Source organism: Plutella xylostella, chromosome 30 (genome assembly GCF_932276165.1).
Source record: "Plutella xylostella chromosome 30, ilPluXylo3.1, whole genome shotgun sequence".
NCBI classification, from domain to species: Eukaryota; Metazoa; Arthropoda; class Insecta; order Lepidoptera; family Plutellidae; genus Plutella; species Plutella xylostella.
In genome coordinates, this window is record NC_064010.1 from 1,206,846 (window position 1) to 1,229,571 (window position 22,726).

Here is a 22,726-nt window from a genome sequence, read left to right on the forward strand (position 1 = left end):
AATCTTATGGACCAATTTTGACGAAAATTGGTAGGAAGCAGACAAAGTGAAGGCTTTGGTGTCCCACCAAGTTGCCAAAGCCTTTACCCTACCCTTTTTTTTAACACGAACACCAAGTAAAGCGCCCACTAAAGCAAAATTCAATATCCGAGAAACTTCCTATGACCTACTACAACTAATTTGGCGATCGTCGCACTATTCACGTCGGAAGTCGTTATTTGGTCGATAGACGGACATAAACGTCACGTTATGTCATTGTTATTCAATAGCGATCCTGTCATTGTCATTGACCCCTGCATGGATTGAATGGCGTCTGACTGTTATAATGTTTAAACCATGCGAAAAAGAGGAGTGTTTTTCGTTTGACGTCGCAATCTGTGTATGTTTTTGGAATCCTATTAGGTTTGCTATTCTTTGAGAGCAAATGTCACAAACAGAAACCATTACGAATCGTTCCTTCTAAGAAAACTAATACTTACCTAGTTCACCTTCTTCTTAGCTTGTTGGGGACACTATATAGGATTAGTCACCGTGGTGATAGGCCAGACAATTTAACATCAGATATGTCACTCGGGAAGGCTTCTTTCGACCAGCCATTTGATTTCGTTCCCCTGAAACTGTTTACTGAAAGCATGTAGCCTGCAAATGGAGAGCAAAAGAGATACGTATACCCATTATAGATTTTAAACTACCATATTGATCGTAAGGGTGCGCCCACACCGCACCCCAAGACGGGCGCATGGAGGGTGCGGCCACACCTACTGATTAAAGTATACTGACTCATACATCGGCTATTGCAGGGGCCATTAATTATAGCTCAGCGTATCCCCAGGGTAACTTATTGCAATTAAATTATTATGGATAAAAGTTGAGGTCATTGCCCTCTAATTTTAGCAGGAAGTGTAATGGCATTTTGACAGAGACAGGATGTTTTGGTTGCTAAAGTCTGTTTTTTAATCTCAGATAGTATTGATAGATGTTGAACGGTTCATCAATAGTCATTGTCCCGCCAATAGAACGATATTTTTATTTATTTATTTATACTTTATTGCACGATTTACACTAGTAATAATGTACAATCAGGTGGACTTAATGCTAAAAGCATTTTCTGCCAGTCAACCTGCAACGATACGTCACTTAATCGTGCGGCAATCGACTGTTGATGAACCGTTCAGAATCTGGTCGATTTAGTATCTGATAAAAACAGACTAGTGTTATGTAATATACTGTAATTTTCAAACTAACCACCCTTGTTTGGTGTGGGGTTAAAAATAAACTTTTAAACTAGTTAGCCTAACAATTATGTACTTACGACTGGTTGAAACAATGTCGTCCAACATAAAAACTCAATTAAGTGTACCTGTAGTGTAGCTTTGTTCTACTAGTTTTCTTTACTATTTTTTCTAGTAAGTTTAATTAGCCTTTCAAATAGACTGAGTTAAAGTCAGTTTATTTACTTAAAAGTACAGATTGACTAATTTTACTATACCTACCAGTTAAAGATATTTTACTTTTATTCATAGTACCTACATGGTATTATGAGTTTATATTTACAAGGATTTATTTCGTCGTTTATTTCCGTTCCTAAATTAGCCAATTGAAATAAAATACAAGACTTTTTCCCTTATTACAGTCACACAAAGATATGCAGTACACATACAATATCTAACTAGTCTACTCAACACACAGGTCAACACAATCGTGAGACCCCAACCTCCTAACTACAATACTGTATGTCATTAGAACCTTACTGCGCCGGCACACCGCGTCACTGCCGCTCAATTAGTGGAATTAGCCCCCCTCTGCCGTGAGAAAGAACCACTGGCTGGATGTCTTGTTACATACCAATATGTCACGACGGTTGGGTTGGGGTTATGAGAGGAGCGGATAGCGATTTTGAGTTGTCTGATAATAATAATAATAATATGTGGGGTTGGATGAGGGAGTACGTGGGTGGTTATTGGTTGGTGGGAAAAATTGCCTTCTATCGGTGGCCTGGCGCATTTTCCATGGCGTACTCAGTCACTAACACACTAACTTTTCATCATCATGCGTCCCTCAAGGAGCGCCACAGCACTTTGTCGTCGGCCTTCCTCATCCAGCGATTTCTGTTACCGGTCTAAGCTCGTCGGTCCAGCGGGTAAGAGGGCTTGGCAATGTTACTTTGCCTGTTTGTTGGACGTATGTCCCCAAAAGGTTCCGATAAATAAGACAGGCTTACTATCACTTCAGCTAACAGAATAGAATAGAATACACTATATTTGTACACAAAAAAAGAATTATAAAATTAACAAGCTGTAACTTAATTAGGGTACAAAAGGCGATCACTAGAAGCGATCTCTACCAGACAACCTTTGTATGGATGGAATAAGATAATTTATGGCATCGTCGTAAAACGCTATCAGCTCCAACACAGTACCACACACGGCCCATACATTATGCGCGCGCGCACGCCACAGCGCAGCATAGTCAATACGCGACGCGGCCGTCATAGCAATGAGCCAATGAGATCTATTTGGACGAACGATATTGTAATACGAACTAGGAACGTCTCGAAATAACACCCCACTTCTACCGCTGAGATCTTATTTTGAATTATTTCGGTTAGAAGATTTGTGACTTTATTCATTGGTACAATGGTTAACATTACATTGATTTTAAACGGTTCGACAAAATGCGGACAGTTTTTTGCTCCGTTTTTTTATGTGATACACCATCTTGTTTGTATATTGTTCATCTAAGTAGTCAATACGCGACGCGACTGTCATAGCAATAAGATCCATTTGGACGTTTAGGTGTTATCTTATACTGTTTTACAAGTTAAGGCCTAACTATATAAAGCCTTGTGAATGTAGAATAATCATGTTTAGACTCATTTACAATGATCTACAATAATGCATAGATAGTAAAATGCATCTTTTCTGCACGAAAAAATCAAAAATATTTATATTTAAACATACATTATGCTCACGACTGTAATGGGGTACCGTAGTCAGAGGTGAGTCGTGAGTCACCCGCTTTTCGCTATACATTGTACTCACATGATAGGTTGCGAGCCGTATAGCCGTTTTTGAATGAGTACAGTGTACTTAGGACTTAGGATACACATCTAGAATCTAGATAAGTGGGTATTATTGCTTAATAGTTTTGAGATCAAATATCTCATAAATTGGTTTGCGCCGGCAGTAATTACAAATGCATAGACTATTCAATTAGGTGCGGTGGCTAATTCTGGTAGATTAGGTGGTATTCGACTTCATATAAACCATTTCCATGCAGATGGCGTCATTAAGCTAGCCTGGTGTTTTTCTCAGTGGAACCTTTTCATTGCCCTTGAGTGTATATGTTTGTAGTCATTTCGATAAAATATGTAGCCTGTATCTGTAATGATGCGATTGGTGTATAGAGTGTTATTTTTTTATTTATTTTTACTTTGCATAAAACATTAAATCCTTATCTATACATTCACTAGAATGGTGGTAGTTTTTTGCATTAACATTTAATACGAAGTTCAGTCTTCAATAAGGTGACTTCCTCTCATTCAGATGTTTTCAAAGGAGCGCCACAATTTATAAATTATCGTAATTAATAAAATACGTATGCAAAAAATAGAAAATGTGCGATTTCTATTTCGCTCTAGCGGTCGCTCGTCTTATAAGGTAAACTTAAACTATTGAAATTCCGGTATAAAAAGTAGCCTATTAATCAAGAATACGTCCATCCATCTATATCCTACAAATCAACACAACCCATCACGTCCTCACTGCTGGGGCCCGGTCTCCTTCCAATGAAGGAAGGGTTTAGGCCTAGTCCACCACTCTGGCCCAGCGCGGTTTGGTGGAGCCCAACACAAGCAAGCTTGTGCTGAGAGAGTTGTCGCTGTTGTATGAACTGCCTACAGTTAACCCGATTGTCAGATGTTTTCAAGCTTCTTTCGGCCTCTAGGCTAGACTGGGCTTTACGACTGCGACAGCTGCCGAAACAGCAAGAGTAGTACAGAATAGGCTCCCAGGCCTTAAACTTGCCTGAGCAATCAGGAACCACTTAACAATGCGAGCGTAGATCATAGCGAACCGGTGCGCCCGCGCACTCGCTGCACTTAACAAGGAATTCAGGTAATTAGGATTAGTAGCTATTGTTAGTGTAGTGTAAACACGGAATGTGAAACCTGGTGAAATCTTGCGAAATGATTAGGTACTTCTCGAGTGGAAACGAAATTCATGACATCTGATACCCCAATTGTTGACAACACTGAACTATCTATAGATGGATAAGGACATAGCATCTCGCAGTCTTTGGCTGGCGGGCGTCCCCTGCAACGTTTGCCTATTGGTTGACATTCGTGAACTCTTTCACCTTTACAGCATGTATATTCTGCTTATTCTAAGTCTAAGTCCCCACATATTTATTTATTATTATTATTATTCTCTTCCACAGTTTGAGGGTTAAAGCCCTAAGGCCTCATTGATATAAACCAAAACCTCACCACCACCACCCTTCCCCCTCTCTCTCTCTAACCACCCATCTCTCTCCCACAGATGCACGGTGGTCCTCTACAACACTCGCAAGAACCGGCAGTCGCACGTGCTGAACGCGTCGCGCAAGAGCGTCACTTGCGTGTGCTTCTCTCCCGATGGCCGGTATTTGGCTACGGGGGAGAGCGGCCATGCGCCGGCTGTACGGATATGGGATTTACAGGTAAGAGTTTATTTTGCTGTGACCCTTTTGGTAAGAACGGAACGGGAGGTATTGATATGGGACATGAAGTAAGAGGCTAGAGTGTAATATGCTTTGAAATCCTTAGAGTCATAAAGGTGTCACTTGTGTGTGCTTCTCTCCCGATGGACGGTATCTGGCTACGGGAGAGAGTGGGCACGCGCCAGCTGTCCGGATATGGGACTTACAGGTGAGGAAATAGGGGCCGTCACCATGAGTCGCTCAAAGGTCTCAATTTCCTCTCTCGTGGAGACAGAGACGATATTATCGTCGTGCCACTATATCTCATGAAATGTGTCTCTACACCGCGAAGTGAACACTTGGAAACATTATTCATGCCAATCAGGGGCACCTGTTCACTTTATGTAATAGCTCCCAAATTTACAAAAACGCGATTATGCCATGAATGAAACTTAAACTTATAACTAACTACCTTTGTTTTTTGTTATGTATTTCAGGACCCCACGGCGTCGGGCGCGGTGCAGATAGCCGAGTTCCCAGGACACACGCACGGCGTCAGCTGTGTGGTCAGTATTTTATATAAATTATACTTTTACGTGGCGTGGTACGCCGTCGAGCTCCAATGGCCCAATCAAGCTCCAATGAATGGCCCAATAACGTCAGACAGGTGGCCGATAGTGGCTAGATGAGGAAGGCAATCTATGTCCAGCAGGTGATTATTGGGTGATGATAATCATCATAATACAAAAACGGTATGAAAATACGAAATTTAAATTAATTCCTTTATAAACAATTGCTACACAAGGTTTTATCCATATTAACGTCCTCCTAGCTGTATTACGACCAGGGCGGCCAAACTCATTGAGATCAGCCATCTGCGCAGGAGTAGATTATAGTGCCCAAGTGTGAGCACTATAATCTACTCCTGCGCAGATGGCTGATCTCAATCTACCCTGAAAAGGAGTACATGAGTTATTAAATATGAAAGGCATTATTTATGTGTAACTATTATGTTCAGAGATAAGTTTTTTTTTAATATGTGTTTTTTTTTTCCGCAGGCGTTCTCGACCTCGTCCAAGTATCTAGTCTCGGTGGGCTCGCAGCACGACATGATCATCAACGTGTGGGACTGGAGAGCCAACCTTAAGTTAGCTAGTAATAAGGTACATATTGCAATGACTTGTTAGTTAACTTGACTTGTCCATCAACCCGCACTAGGCCAGCGTGATGGACTAGGCCTAAAACCCTCCCTTCATTGGACGGAGACCTGTGGCCCAGCAGTGGGGACGTGATGGGTCGTGATGTTAGTTAATAGGTACCTACTATTTGTTGCAGCATTTCGGAGCCAAAACTTACTTCCATTTGTGCTTTTGCTATTACTCCCAACTTATAACTGTTCGGGATTCTACCTAGATTAAGAAAGTTGTGGCTGGATTGAGTGAAAGCAAAATTACAAAGTGTATGCCAGTCTAATTTGTTTGAAGTGTGGTCGCCTATAGTCTACTTTTCAAACAAACGAGTACCGAAATCTCGAGAAAAGTAATCCAAAGACCCATCTCATCCTCTCAATAACGAAAATGTGCAAGAAACATACTCAGTACTCGTTTGTTAAAAATCATTCTACCGCCAATATCAATACTTAACAGACAAAAATCTACATAAATACTTCCTACAAAAATACTGACTATGATACGTAATTGCTAAACCAATTTTGATTACAGGTGTCGTCCCGCGTGCTGGCTGTCAGCTTCGCGGAGAGCGGCAACTACTTCGTGACGGTCGGGTTTAGACACGTCAAGTTCTGGTATCTGGAATACTCCAGAAGCGCCAAGGTAAGACACTGATATTAGAAAGGCAAAAGGGTTAAGTAAATTGGTTCACCAATATTAATTTACGTTCCTACTTGGCACCATAAACTTTGACTACATAATTATTCACTTATAATATTAATGAATCGAAGCTTTGACTCATGAAAATTTTAAAAATTTGAGTTGAGTTTCATTTAATCATGTAATAGTATTATGAAGATAATTATTGATATATTGCAATAAAAATTAAATATCCTTTTTTTATCTGCTTACCATTACCATGATTGAAAAGTATCATAGAATAAAAGACAAGATTTTGTTTTGACTTCACTTATGCTATACTTAACACATAATACTTAATTACATTCTCTGTTTTAGAAGAATTACATGTGGGCTTGTTCGGTGACTTCGACAAGCGATTTGTTTAGTAAACTTGTGCGCTATGTCGTGTCGGTGACTTTGACAAGCGACTTTGTTAGTAAACTTGGCCACTCTGTCGGTGACTTTGACGAGTGACTTCGTTAGAAAGCTTGTACTCTATGTCGGTGACTTTGAAAAATTAGGTACTTGGTTAGTAAACTTGGGCACTTTGTCGGTGACTTTGACAAGTGACTTCATTAAAAAGCTTATGCATAACATACCTATATATTTATCAACTCCATTTACTCTGACATTCACAATATAAAGTAATAATTTATAGGTATCTACATAATCATCTCTAACATTAAATTACATAAACTATACACAATTAATTAGATTTATCATGGAACTTTGAGATTATCCTGTTGTTCATCGAGAGTTTGTACTCTCGCTATCATCTAGATCGGAATTGGATGTATCAGACGCTGGATCGGCAAAACTGAGCCATGGAAATATTTTGTCTACGGCTATTATGGCCTCGTACGCCTTGCCTTTTCGTGTAAGGGGTGTATCAATCACTATGTACCTATCGTTTGGTAGGACCTTTTTAATTTTATAAGGCCCTCTACACTTGGGTTCTAACTTTTTCGACTGCCCTTCTATACCTTTCCTTTTATCCCCAAACCTAGCCTTATCCTTCTCTTGTTGGGCATCTATCAAGTTTTTGGCCTTTTGCCTCAGATTTTTCAAAGTATTGATATCGCTGTTATCTATATCGTAGAATATTTCGTTTATTATAGTATCGGAAGGATTAGTGATGAAACGTCAAAATAGAAGCTCTGAAGGAGTTTTCTTTGTGGTGGTGTTAACCATAGTGTTCAGACCTAGTTGAATGTTTGGTAGATGTTCATCCCAGTTTCCGTTTGGTTTGTCGTGATTCATCGTTCCCAACGCAGCTAAGATGGTTCTGTTGTACCGTTCGACTTCACCATTTGCCCTAGGAGTAGCTACTGCATTTAAAATGTGTTTGACTCCTACACTTTTAATATAATCTTTGAAAGCCTTGCTGGTAAAGCTTGTTCCTTGGTCGGTGATTAACAGTTTTGGAGAACCAAAGAGACTCAATATTCGCGAAATACTCTGATGGTCGACGAGGATTTTGTGTCTCTAACACCTCTTATAAATATAAATTTGGTAAACGCGTCAATTATGACTAATGTATATGCATTCCCACGTTTAGATTTGATAAACGGCCCTAAATGGTCTGCATGCAAAGTATCGAACGGCTCACCGACTTTAGGGATCGAATGTAAGTTTCCTTGTTTGGGTCCACTAGGGAGTTTATGATGTGCACATTTCACACACGCCCCGACATATTTTTTTACAAACCTCCTCATCTTCGGGAACCAATACATTGAGCGTATTCTATTCAGAGTTTTATCAAATCCCAGGTGCCCAACTTCATCATGGTTGCTTTGTAAGATTTACCATCTTGCTCCTCTTGGCACTACCCATCTCGTAGTGGCGTGGTCCAATATTCGGAACCAATTGCCGTTCACAATCTTATAATTCTTTTTTAAATCTGCACATTCATCCGACTTAGGGTCCTTTAGGAAATCGCAAATCCTTTTTATTTCTGTGTCACTTTGTTGTACAGTAACAATCCTATCTTCTGTTGTAACATTTAGTATGTCCAAAATGTGCGTCTCATCTGCATCTCCATAATCAACAGGCGCCCGACTTAATGCGTCTACGTGCGCCATTCTATCTCCTGCCCGATACTCTACCTCGCAGTCGTTTTCCAAGAATTGGATCCACCAACGAGAAATTCGTGGAATCAGATCCCTCTTTGTAAAAGTTGTGCGTAGAGCACTGCAGTCAGTTATAATTTTAAATGTGATTCCTAGTAAATACACGCGAAATTTGGCGAGTGAAGATATAACCGCCAACGTCTCTAGCTCAAAAGAATGCATTTTCTGTTCTTCGGGCGTTGTTCTTCGGCTATAATATGCTACAACCATAAAGGTTCCAGATTCATTCTTCTGAATAAGTATGCCCGCTAATCCATGCTTACTTGCGTCAGTGTGAAGTTGCGTTTCAGCTGTAGGGTTGTAGAGCATCAGAACTGGCCTCTTAGTAAGAATACTTTTCAGCTCCTGAAAAGCGTTTCCTTCTTCCTCAGTCCACTTCCTTCCTTAAAAGACCGGTTAGTGGTTTGGCTATGGACGCAAACCCCTTCACGAACCTACGGAAGAATCCAGCCAAACCTAGGAATCTACGTACCTCGTGAATATTTTTTGGTGTAGGAAAATCCGCTACTGCTTTCGTTTTCGACAGTCAAGGTCTTACGCCATCTTTTCCTATTTCAAAACCTAGATACTCGATGGAATCAAAGAAAAAACGACACTTACTCATTTTGAGTGTAAACCCTCCATCGCGCAGTAGCATAAGCACTTCTTCTAATCGAGTCATTCCTTCATCGAACGATTTAACAGCGATAAGAATGTCATCCATTTATACGAGTGCGTACTTTGTTCTGCATTATTGTAATATCTTATTTATAGTTCGTTGAAAGACTGATGGAGCGTTCACTAGACAGAAATGCATCCTGTTGTATTCATACTGCCCATCTGGCGTCACAAATGACGTTTTAATGCGAGATTCTTCGGCGATCGGAATTTAGTAATATCCAGAAGCAAGATCGAGTGAAATGAAAACGTTATTTCCTGACAGAATTTCTAGTTGGTCCTCAATCCTTGGCAATGGGTAATGTTCGCGAACGGTCTTACGATTCAGAGCCCTATAGTCAACACACAATTTGCGCTCTCCAGTCTTTTTCCGGACTAAGACAATGGGACTGAACGTTGCTAACTTTATTTTCCCCTCTCCTTTCAGTACAAAGAGCCAGTCCCACTCATGGGCCGCTCGGCCATCCTCGGCGAGTTGAAGGACAACGAGTTCTGCTCCGTGGTGTGCGGGCGCGGCGCCTCCGCCGACTGCACGTACGCCGTCACGCGCTCCGGCCTGCTGTGCGAGTTCAACACGCGGCGGCTGCTGGACAAGTGGGTGGAGCTGCGGGTGAGTGGCGACAGATGGCGCTGTTATGATTTGTGGTTCCTGTGAGATCCGCTAGATGGCGCTAAAACGAGTTTTGTTGTGATTTTCCGCTGTGATTTTCCGCTGAAGCGGAAAATAGCTTCGGTTAGGGTGCGTTGCCATTTACTATGCGTATTTAATTAAAAGCGCTGGTTTCTTTAGATTAAAACATAGATATCGGCGCTTTTAAATGCGTTATTTCTGTATTAAATATGTAACTATTAGGTTAGGTTGAGCTAAGCGCTAGAAAACTGAAATACCTTTGAAAAGCGTTATTTCTGTATTAAATATGTAACAATTAGGTTAGGTTAGTTTAGCTAAGCGCTAGAAAACTGACATCGCTTTGAAAAGCGTTACTTCTGTATTTGCCGCTGCCACGTCAGCCGCGTCCCGGGTCGGGCTGGCGGGCGCTCGGCCATCCTCGGCTCGCTGAAGGACAACGAGTTCTGCTCCGTGGTGTGCGGGCGCGGCGCCTCCGCCGACTGCACGTACGCCATCACGCGCTCCGGCCTGCTGTGCGAGTTCAACACGCGGCGGCTGCTGGACAAGTGGCTGGGGTGAGTGCCGGCAGATGGCGCTGTTGGGAGTGAATGGTGGGTGGCGACAGATGGCGCTGTTGGGAGTTTTTGATTTGAGGTTCTGGTAGATGGCGCTTATACGAGTTTTGATGTATGAGATTTTCCGCTAAAGCGGAAAATCGCTTCGATTGTGGTCAGTATGATTGAGTAAGGCTGTATATAGAAAGAAAAAAAAAACGCTTTTTATCAATGGATATGCGCTAGCTCGGAATGATTAGAAACTAATGGATCGTCGCTTTGAAAAGCGTTATTTCTGTATTAAATATGTAACTATTAGGTTAGGTTAGGTTAAGCTAAGCGCTAGAAAACTGACATCGCTTTGAAAAGCGTTTCTTCTGTATTCAATTTGTAACTATTAGGTTAGGTTACCACATTTCTGTATACATTAATTTAAGATGCTTATGATATTTCAAAAGATATAGCGAAAACGGTGATGCAAATTTTTTGGTTGTTCAACTTTTTAAGATAAGTACACCCCCTTACCAAAACCATAGATCGTATTCAAGTTAAAACTAATGGCAACATAATGGATCACTTCATTTTGTAGCGATTTTTTTTTGTATACTTATAGTATGCCTATGCCCTTTATCCTAACGGAGAGTACTTTGTAAAAATTTACGTTCATCAGATTTTTTTTATTAATTTTATTTATTATACGATTAATAAAAACATTAATTGACTTTGACTTTATCCCCTCCTGCCGCCCCGGCAAAAAACTTTCGAGGTCATCCTGTTGTTTCCACCTTGGCTTGCGGCTAAATAAAAGTCCTTTTTTAAAATTATTTCATCTTCTTCCACAGACAACATCAGCGAACTGCATGGCAATAGGCGGCGACTACATCTTTGTCGGCTGCGCGGACGGCATCGTTCGTTGCTTCGCGCCTGACTCACTGCAGTACATCACTACACTGCCACGGACGCATTATCTGGGTGTCGATGTGGCACAAGGCACGCATATTAGGTAAGCTGCTGACAATATAAGTGTAAATAAGTTTTAATGGGGTTTTTGGCGTATGAGACAGTTGCACTGCGTTATACAGGGTGATTGGTAAGTCGATGTATTCCTTTAAATGAGTTGTAGTCGAAGGAATTTCCAGTCGATTGAACCCCATAATGCATTATCCGAAAGTCAACCATTTCTGAGTTATTTAAGTTTTAAGTTTTTTTTTAATTTTGCCAAAATTTATGTTTAAAAGCAAAATATTTCAAAAACCAACGATTTTTTTAAATACTTTTTTTTTTGTTTGTTTTGCATTGGTGACACCTTAGTCAACTAATCATAATCATTGATTGCGTAATATTTAACTTAATTTAGACACAGTGCTTCAAAATAGATGAAATTTTAAGAAAATTTTACGAAAGATGAAAATAAAAAAGCTTATTTAAAAAAGAATTTTATCTGACAATTTTTCAGGCATTACAGCTTAAAAACATAATCAATTTATAAGCTTTAAAAAGAATATTTCAATCTAAAATCGATTAAGGTATGGCCAAGATATAGCCAAAACAACCGCATAGGCGGGCAAATCTCAGTAGGGAAACAAACAAGATTTTGTTCAAATTTTTTGTTATAATTTGAGATGACGGTTGTCCCACAGATGGCGTTAGCATTAATATAAGCGCGTATAGTCATGTTCTCCTGGAATAGTACATAAGTTATACGCTTTATTACTATTATAGTATCTAAATAAATACATAAAAATCGACTTTTCTGACCTAACAAATCTGTTCTCCCACCCCCAGTCACATGTTCACCGTGCCGCCCGACGCCAAGTATCCAGACGCCGTCGCGCTCACATACAACCCGAGAGAACACAAGCTCACTTGTGTCTATAGCGATCACTCGCTGTATGTGTGGCATTGTCGGGATATACATAGGGTAAGTGGATTTAACGCCATCTAGTGACTGATGAAGGAACTAAAGTGGTTATAACGCCATCTAGTGGTTAATGGTGGAACTAATATACAACCCGCGAGAACACAAGCTGACTTGTGTCTATAGCGATCACTCGCTGTATGTGTGGCATTGTCGGGATATACACCGGGTAAGTGGATTTAACGCCATCTGGTGAGCAATGATGGAACTAAAGTGGTTATAACGCCATCTAGTGGTTAATGGTGGAACTAATATACAACCCGCGAGAACACAAGCTGACTTGTGTCTATAGCGATCACTCGCTGTATGTGTGGCATTGTCGGGATATACACCGGGTAAGTGGATTTAACGCCATCTGGTGAGCAATGATGGAACTAAAGTGGTTATAACGCCATCTAGTGGTTAATGGTGGAACTAATATACAACCCGCGAGAACACAAGCTGACTTGTGTCTATAGCGATCACTCGCTGTATGTGTGGCATTGTCGGGATATACACAGGGTATGTTGTAGTTTTTTATAACTTACTGTCCCATTTTAACAAGTTCACATTTTACACTCAGAATATTCTCTCGGTTTAATCCACCATTTTTGTGACCTCACATTTTACACTCTTACTCTTGTCACCTTCCTTTTTTTGCCTATTTTTACAATACAATATATATGAATTTTACACTCACAATATTATCTCGGTTTATTTTTGTAATCTCAAATTTTACACTCATACTTTAAGTAGTCAAGTCACACTGTTTTCCCATTTTTAATATCACACATTTCACACTCATCTCTAATTTAGGTATCAAAGTCACACACACCACCCTTTGCCATTTTTGCAACTCATATGTCCTTGCAAATACAGATTTTTCATTTGATTTAATTCGCATTTTACCCTCATACTAGACTTAATTTTCCTCCCGCATTTTAAAACGTCACGTTTCACGTTCACTCCAGGTCGGCAAGTCGCATTCAGCCCTCTACCACTCGGCTTGCATATGGGGCGTGGACATGCACACTCTTTTCCCTTTTTCATAACATAGAATTTTACACACATACTATACTCCCGCATTTCACACCGTCACGTTTCACACAACCTACCTCTATTGCAGGTGGACAAGTCGCATTTCTTTCCCATTTTCTCAAAATAGCATTTTGCACTCAGAACTGACTGACAGAGTGACTCCTTTTACTGTCGTAACCTCCCATTCATATCGCTATTTTCTGGCAGCAAACTCTTTTCCTCATTTTCACACCGTCACGTTTCACACTTATCTCTATTCCAGGTGGGCAAGTCGCATTCAGCCCTCTACCATTCAGCCTGCATATGGGGCGTGGACATGCACGCCGACGGCAGCTTCCTCACCTGCTCCAGTGATGACACTGTGAGACAGTGGCATCTGGGGACATCGCCGGACGCGAATATTTATAGTAATGTGAGTAGTGGTTTTGTGTATTCTTTGTTAGTTGTCACTTGTGACTTTGGTGTTTTGTATGTGGGAAGTGATGTTAGTTATTTCATCGAACCTTTGCGAATATCCTTGGGTGCTTTTGCACTATGTGGATAGGCCCTAAAAGTTTGAGAAAGTTAAAAAGTATGTATGGATTTTTAAGGCAATAAACATCCTGTTGAGCACTATCAAGTTTTGTCTATACTATACAAACTCAAAAATTTAAGGCCTTATTATAAAAGCTATTACACATTTGAAACTCCACTTATGTAAACGATCCTTCATCCGTAGAATGCACAATGCTTAGATCCGCCCGAGACACAATACAATTTCGATTTATTCTTTCCCAGGCAACCAGGCGGTTTGCCGTTTTTGTGCTTATTATTAAAACAGTTGCTATCTTATTCCAGGAGTTATCGAACATCCTGTACATAGACCCGGAGCTGAAGTTCCTGAAGGACGCGGATCTGACATCCGGCGCCGACAAGGACAAGTCCAAGTCTTACGACGACAAGATTGGAGTGAGGTTAGTGTGGAGATAGGCTTTTTTGACCCGTTTGCTACCAAAGTGCCCATCCTTTCAATACTCAATATAAAAGGGTAGTTTCTATGATGGCAAAATTGAAAGTTGTCTGAAATTTACGGAATAAAAAAAAGCAGACAAATAGTTTTTTATTTTTTATTTTTCAAATTACCAGAATACGAGTACAAATATAGAGTACACTTTAGACGCAGATAGAGCGTTATATTGTTGAGCCTTCTTTTGTTGATGATTGTATTCTTTGGTTGGTTCTATTTCTATCCAAAAAAAAGAATATAGGATAGGGAAAATTACCTGAAATTTATGTTTTCTCGACTTTGGCTGGGGCTTTACCGTGCCACCAGATTAAAACATTTAACTTATTAAAGAAATCGATAACAATAATATCTCCTTCACCCACAGATGCATCCGCATATCCCCGGACGGCGCTCACATAGCCTCCGGAGACAGGTCCGGCAACGTGTACATACACGCGAACAGCGGAGAGCTGCTGCGGACTTTGGAAGCTCATGATGCAGAGGTGAGTGCACTGGAAGATACCGCTTTTAGCACTAAGCATTCATCATCGCCTATAGCAGTCCACTGCTGGACGTAGGCCTCTCCCAAAGCACGGAAATGTCCAAGGAATGTCGATGTTATCGACGGAGATAAATTTCACTGTATCGCTAATTAAACGACTTTATCGACGGACCCTGGTAGCAGTTTCGTTAATCCAGACAAGTAAAAAGATCTATGAAACTCCTCCTCTGACTGATTCTGACTTCTTTGCACTTTGCGTTACTCACTATCAAAACCTCACCCTGTATAACAACATGTTAATGACATTACAGGTGCTCTGCGTGGAATACTCTGACTTCGCGAGTCACCGGCCCAAACTACTGGCGTCAGCTTCGCGAGACCGACTTATACACGTGTTTGAGGTGGAACGAGTGAGTATATACCTATTTGTATATCATATAAATACAAACACATATAAATATAAACACATAAGCATCTTAGGGGCCGTCCATTAATCACGTGAGGCTCAAAAGGGGGGGGAGGGGGTACGGAAAACCTCACGAAACATCACGTGGGGGGAGGGGGGTTCTCGTTAGATATCACGTGTGTTAATTTTTTGCCAAAAAGCGCTAGGTATTTCTAAACCGAAATTTTGAACGGCGCAAAAATTTGAACGATTTGTAGTATTACCTTGATTGACTCTCCCGCCGTTGCGTTTCAATTCAAAACGCAATTTTCGTTAAGTATATTTTTTCTAGTCAAAAATAGCCTTTACATAGACTCCCAAAAAATACACGTGATCCAAGGGGGGGGAGGGGTGGTTGGTCCCAAACCTCACCAAATATCACCAGGGGGGAGGGGGGTCAAAAAATTAGAAAAACGACCTCACGTGATTAATGGACGGCCCCTTATGCAGGTGTTGCAAAAGTGGTATAGTAGAGAAAAAAAGCCAACTAGAATTTCCCCAACTAGAGTAACCCTTTTTCGGGGATAGTAGATATACCAATTTTTCACATATCTGTATAATATTAAAGTACAAAATACACACACGCACATACGCTTAGCCACATACCACATGAGCTGGTTTAAAGTCCTACAGATTCACTCAAAAGAGGATGGGCAAAAATATATGGGAGCTGGGACCACCCTCCAATAGCAATAAGACTAACATCGTTGGATAGGTCTTGTCAATAGAAATAACTTTTGCTTTGACAGCTTTGTTGTCACAGTTGTCCGTTCAGAGATATATGACTTATAAGTTCCGATACTCGTCAGTTCATCTTACTGCTATTGGAGGATGGACCACCCTCCAATAGCAGTAAGACTAACGTCGTTGAATAGGTCTTGTCAATAGGAATAACTTTTGCTTTGACAGCTTTGTTGTCACAGTTGTCCGTTCAGAGATATATGACATATAAGTTCCGATAGGATAAAATGTAGTTTTATAAGAGGAGTGTTGTGTTTGTGGTCATTGTATATGGTGACCTCTTTGTGAAGTGACAGTTCACCTGTCACGCTTATTAAGAAAATGGCAGCTAACAAGCAATTGTATTATTAAGTAATTATTAAGCAGTAAGATGAACTGACGAGTATCGGAACTTATAAGTCAAATATCTCTGAACGGACAACTGTGACAACAAAGCTGTCAAATCAAAGGTTATTCCTATTGACAAGACCTATCCAACGACGTTAGTCTTACTGCTATTGGAGGGTGGTCCAGCCTCCAATAGCAGTAAGATGAACTGACGAGTATCGGAACTTATAAGTCAAATATCTCTGAACGGACAACTGTGACAACAAAGCTGTCAAAGCAAAAGTTATTCCTATTGACAAGACCTATCCAACGACGTTAGTCTTACTGCTATTGAAGGGTGGTCCAGCCTCCAATAGCAGTAAGATGAACTGACGAGTATCGGAACTTATAAGTCAAATATCTCTGAACGGACAACTGTGACAACAAAACTGTCAAAGCAAAAGTTATTCCTTTTGACAAGACCTATCCAACGACGTTAGTCTTACTGCTATTGGAGGGTGGTCCAGCCTCCAATAGCAGTAAGATGAACTGACGAGTATCGGAACTTATAAGTCAAATATCTCTGAACGGACAACTGTGACAACAAAGCTGTCATAGCATAAGTTATTCCTATTGACAAGACCTATCCAACGATGTTAGTCTTAATGCTATTGGAGGGTGGTCCCAATCTGCCCATTGTCATTTAGCGGTACAGATATATTCGAGATGCGTTGATGTATATAATCTTCGCTGTCGATCGCCTTCAAGACAGATGAAGGTGCCATAATCTTTACGATGACATACATAATTTTTGTAAGAGTTGTAGACACACACCCAAAAAGCTGGTTCGTTGCCCGTTGAGCTACCATCACTTCTATTTGGTTCTATACTGATATATACCATCAGAACCCTTATTACATTCGAATAAGGTTGTTTTTATCAGATGTCTTTCCCCGTGGAATGGTGATTATAATGATTATATTCTCATTACAGGGCTACCAAATCCTCCAAACCCTAGACGACCATTCCTCCTCAATAACGGCGGTGCGGTTCCTGTGGGCCGGCGCGGCGCTGCAGATGGTCTCCTGCGGCGCCGACAAGACCATCCTGTTCCGACAACTGCGCACGGTAAGGGGGGGGCTAGGCAGCCTGGCTGCGGCAGCCACTTAATCATAGAATAGAATGGAATAGAATAGAATAGAGTTGAATTGAATTGAATTGAATTGAATTGAATTGAATTGAATTGAATTGAATTGAATTGAATTGAATTGAATTGAATTGAATTGAATTGAATTGAATTGAATTGAATTGAATTGAATTGAATTGAATTGAATTGAATTGAATTGAATTGAATTGAATTGAATTGAATTGAATTGAATTGAATTGAATTGAATTGAATTGAAATGGATTGGATTGGATTGGATTGGATTGAATTGAATTGAATTGAATATACCTTAATGATTACACCACAAATATTAAAACATACAAAGAATACTTATAAACTAGAAACTAAACTAGATGTTTACTAGCTCTGCACATAGATGGCGTGTCTTACGGAGTTGACCCAGAGTTTGAAAACGTTAACTAATAGCCGCGTATTCACCTATCGCACGCCTCGCCTGCCCCGGTTTTGCTAGAACGCGATCCATGCTCGGTGTATACGCGCCTAATAGAATAGAATAGAATTCATTTATTCACAACAAACAAGGTTATGTTATACATCAGCTCTTAAACATCAAATTACAGTTTCTATCATGCTTCACCGAGGAATCAGTTAACGAACGTAAAACTAAGTATTATTTGTTGTTATTTCCAGACACAAGACGGCAGCTACCAGTTCGCTCGCGGCCAGAACGTGTCGGGGCGGACGACGTTGTACGACATGGAGGTTGATGCTGGCGGCAGACACATACTGACGGCTTGTCAGGTAATATACTGTTTATACAGGATGTTGGTGCACCACTTTTGGATATTATACTGTTTCTAAAGAGTGTTTCAAAAATGGAAGAGAATGAAATTATTCAGAAGGTTATTTTGAAAAAGTTTTGTTTTACGAGTTTAAGAATTGCTAGGTTCGCGGTTTGGGCGGCATGCATACTGAAGGCTTGCCAGGTATTATACTGTTGTAATAGTAGAATTTTAGATCTTTTACTAAATTTATATCTGCATATTTTACACTAGTAAGGACAGAACGTGAACGACAACTTTTTATTCTAGCCATAACTCTGAGATTTCATAAAACTGCCCCTGTAAATCTTGTGGAAAGATCACGCCCCCTAAGACACGATAAATGGCAAGTTGCAACTACAAAGACTGAGTTTGGCAAGAGACGTTTCGGTTACATGGGTCTCTTCTTATACACTAGGGTAAACCAAACCTTATCCCTCTTAAAAACTACAAGACACCTATGTAAACAAAAAGCTACTACGTGGCTGATGTTACAGGACTACAAAGATAGCTACTTCTAACGCTAAATACCTAAAACCACAAATTGTTGTTAATATTTTTATCTTATTTTTTTTTTGTGTTATACTCTTTGTTTGTCTAACAATCTTACCTTAACTTAATGAAGATTAATAGAAAAATTTTCTTTTCGCAAAAAAAATTAAATACTGTGTTACTACTAACCTTTATTCTCAACTTATAATTTTTATTGTATAGCATAAGACGAAAGAGACTAATCCCTACGACACAGGGAATCCTAGTGTAGGGGTTAGGGATATTATAACACTGTTTCAATGTTTTGGCTATCTTCTTCTTCTTCTTCTTCCTTGCCTTATCCTTATTTAGGGTCGGCTTTGTTGGTCATGTCACGCCATTTTACCCAATTTTACCATGTTTTGGCTATCAATAAAAATATTTGTATTTGTGTGGGGTCAGACGGATGACGGATGATCTGACAATAATGATGATGATAATGTGTGAAATCTTTATGTTTGTTTGTCACAGGATCGCAACGTGCGGGTTTACAGCGCGTCTAACGGACGACATACGAAGACCTTCAGAGGTACCACTGCGGACGATGGAACACTTATAAAGGTAATAAAATATTAGAATTAGAATAAAATATAGAAGAGATTAAAATTTAGTAAAGTAACAATAACAATACAATCGTTGGACCAAATATAAGGATGCCTTTGCCCAGCAGTGCGACACTATATAGGCTATTAAAAAAAAACAACATGAAAACAGAAAACGCCTTGTGGAACGTGAAAACAACATGAAAACAGAAAACGCCTTGTGGAACGCTATTCCTAAGCTTATGAATACTCATTTCTATGTACTTCATTATTTGGATTTTTTATTGTTTCAGAAACAGCAACTTAATTGATGTTACTGTTATCTTTGTGTCGTAATTGGTCTTCTAAATGTCATTTCAAAACTCATCACGATATTTTCTCTCACATTTTTTTAACAACGTTTCCGGAAACCTTCAGTAGTTTTAAAAATAACAGTTATTCTAAACTTGGTTAATAAAACCCGCAATTTTTCCCCCAGGTTTCCCTAGACAGCAGTGGCATATACCTGGCCACGTCGTGTACAGACAAAGTGCTGAGTGTCTACGACTACTATTCAGGGGAATGTATGGCCACCATGTATGGGCATTCGGAGATCGTTACTGGACTCAGGTAAATTAGAAATACTGCTTCTTTTCAGTAGGGATAATTCCTGTCCAACCGTTTTAGATTTAGATATATTCTATATTGCAATTCTATCGACATAATTATGTCATTCCAGAATCTAGATGTCTTTTTGTTCAGGTCTCGTCACGCAATGTTTTCCTTCACTATAAAATAATTCCCTAATTTTAAATATAAAATACATACATAAATAGATACATATTTATGCAGTTCAGATTACAAAAAGAAGACCTAAATGGCAACTCCACTTTTTAATTCATGTAATGACCTCTATTTTATATATTTCGTCTATTAAGTGAGCCTATGTTAATCAGCGAGTCCCCCAGATAAAATGATGATGTTGATTTCTGACTCCCCAGGTTCACGCCAGACTGCCAGCACCTCATATCCGCGTCAGGCGACGGCTGTATCTTTGTTTGGAGGGTTCCCCACGACATGGTAGTTACTATGAGGGCCAGGAAGGCGCAGCAGGCCATCAGGCAGGGGAAGTGAGTATTATAGTATACTGTAGTAACGCCAGCAGAAATAAAGAAGCTATATTAGAATCTTAGAGTTTTTTCAGGCGCAAGAAATAAAAGTTTTGCGTCGCGATCACTCACATCGCGCGTCCTCGAGAGCGAGCGCGACGGAAAACTTTTGTCACGTCTTGACGTGCGCGTCTTGGTTCCTGTGCTAGGCCTTCGGAGCTGGCTAACGGTTTATCACCAACCGGACTTTAAAATAAGATAGTGTAGTGGTGGTTAGCGACGGAAAACTTTAATCACGTCGTGTCGTGGGCGTTTTGGGCAGTGTGCTAGGCCTTCAGAGCTGGCTTAGGGTTTATCACCGACAGGATTGTGACCTTGACTGCTATGCAGAAGGTCCCGGGTTCGACCCCCGGGGCGGGTGTCGGCGTCAGGCGACGGCTGCATCTTCGTGTGGAGGGTTCCCCACGACATGGTAGTTACTATGAGAGCCAGGAAGGCGCAGCAGGCCATCAGACAGGGGAAGTGAGTATATTGGAGCGAATGATAATCCATAGGTTTATGCAGATGTACCTACCGTTGTGTAATTATCAAATATGGATCCAAAGGTTAGAGTGGTCAATGTTAACGAATGAACTGACATCACGTATACTGACATGCGTATTGCCATAATGTATACTACTACAGACAGGGGTTGCTCTGAAATCGTACGCATATAGCGTATACGTAACGCATATCTGGAGAGCATACTGTATATTAGTACAGAGAGAGAAAAATCCTGCCTAGCACCAGTCGCAAGACGTGACACAAACTCTCCGTCGCGCTCGCTCTCGATTACTCTCGAGGCCGCGCGATGCAAAACTTGTCACGTCCTCCGCGTGTTAGCCCTTCTCGTTCTATTAGGTATATGAAACAATGATTTTCAAGTATCCCTTTATTATTTCCAGGAAAGTATCCACGTCCAACGGCCCGCTAGGCCTGGACAGCGAGGGCGAAGCTCCCGCGTCGCCGCCGCCCGCCTTCACCGCGCCCGCGCCGCCTGATTATACGTATGTAAAATTGTACATGGGATATATAAGGTTCTCGAGTGGAGAAGACGATCATTTAATATTGATTTGATAAATTGGCTAATCTTAAGTTCATAATTCACGCATTGAACCCATCATGTAACATATCCATTTTAATCTTTCAGGCTCCGAATCGGCCGCCTCCCATCCTGGGCCAAGAAGAGTTTAGGCGACGAACTGGCAGGCCCGGAGACACCCGCGCCCGAGCCGCCCACGCGCGGCAAGTGGGCGCGCCGCATACACACCAACGGTGAGTAAATATGTGGAGACATCTCACACACGGCCATCCGACCCCAAGCTAGGCAGAACCTGTGTTATAGGAGTCGGGAAAATTATATATCTACACATACATACTAAACATAAATATCTACACCCAAGGCCCGAGTACAAATATCTGTCTTTACAAAAATATCTGCCCCAGCCGGGAATCGAACCCGGGGCCTTCGGCATAGCAGTCAGGGAAGCAACCACTACACCATTCAGCCGAACGGTAGAATAGAATAATATTTATTCAGAATACTATAGGTAGTATTTTAACAATATGTAAGTAGAGGACAGGAGAGGAATGTTGAGGACCCTTAGGAATGTTGAGAACCAAGGTTAAGCATGACGCGTACACACCAACGATGAGTTGAGAACGGGAGAGGAATGTTGAGGACACTAGAGAAAATTAGCTCAAGCATTGATTGCCTCCTCTCCTTCTAAGGAGACACTCGGCGACTTGCTAATTAGTATTTGAAATAATTTTCTTAGAAATCTGTAGATTTTGTGTGGATTTCTGAACAAAACAGCATTTACTGATATTTGCTGGTATTTAATTGAGCGAGAAGGAAAATGAGACTCGCCGCTTGGTACAACTTGTCGTGCATTAACTTTTTTATTTTACTTTTTAAATCTATGTTGCCAACAAGGCAGAGACAATTTATTCATGTTGCCAACAATTTCAGTATGGATAAAACAGACATTTTATCATTTTCATAATGCGAATCTCATCATCTCCCTACCTGTTTTGTTCCACAGACAAGAGAGACTCGGACGGCTCCAAAGACAGTTCCATAGACAGCGGGACAGACACTCGCTACATCGAGAAGAGACGCGATCAGCCAGTTGTTAAACAGGTATGTTGGGATAATAAATAAAATTTGGAAAATAGGAAGAGAGAT

At 40.6% G+C, this 22,726-nt stretch overlaps 1 protein-coding gene across 1 annotated transcript in view; it reads left to right on the forward strand.

The window, feature by feature from the left end:
* LOC105395366 (mitogen-activated protein kinase-binding protein 1) overlaps positions 1-22,726 on the forward strand; it is a 106,849-nt gene that overhangs the window by 61,809 nt on the left and 22,314 nt on the right. Inside the window, exons 4-22 of the mRNA XM_048631933.1 lie at positions 4,539-4,698; positions 5,175-5,243; positions 5,736-5,840; positions 6,399-6,509; positions 9,741-9,923; positions 11,320-11,480; positions 12,263-12,398; positions 13,675-13,824; positions 14,250-14,365; positions 14,783-14,900; positions 15,211-15,309; positions 17,385-17,519; positions 18,208-18,318; positions 19,341-19,430; positions 19,890-20,020; positions 20,392-20,520; positions 21,444-21,545; positions 21,689-21,813; positions 22,584-22,681. Coding sequence (XP_048487890.1) covers positions 4,539-4,698; positions 5,175-5,243; positions 5,736-5,840; positions 6,399-6,509; positions 9,741-9,923; positions 11,320-11,480; positions 12,263-12,398; positions 13,675-13,824; positions 14,250-14,365; positions 14,783-14,900; positions 15,211-15,309; positions 17,385-17,519; positions 18,208-18,318; positions 19,341-19,430; positions 19,890-20,020; positions 20,392-20,520; positions 21,444-21,545; positions 21,689-21,813; positions 22,584-22,681 — 2,329 coding nt within the window. The remainder of the gene's footprint in view (positions 1-4,538; positions 4,699-5,174; positions 5,244-5,735; positions 5,841-6,398; positions 6,510-9,740; positions 9,924-11,319; positions 11,481-12,262; positions 12,399-13,674; positions 13,825-14,249; positions 14,366-14,782; positions 14,901-15,210; positions 15,310-17,384; positions 17,520-18,207; positions 18,319-19,340; positions 19,431-19,889; positions 20,021-20,391; positions 20,521-21,443; positions 21,546-21,688; positions 21,814-22,583; positions 22,682-22,726) is intronic.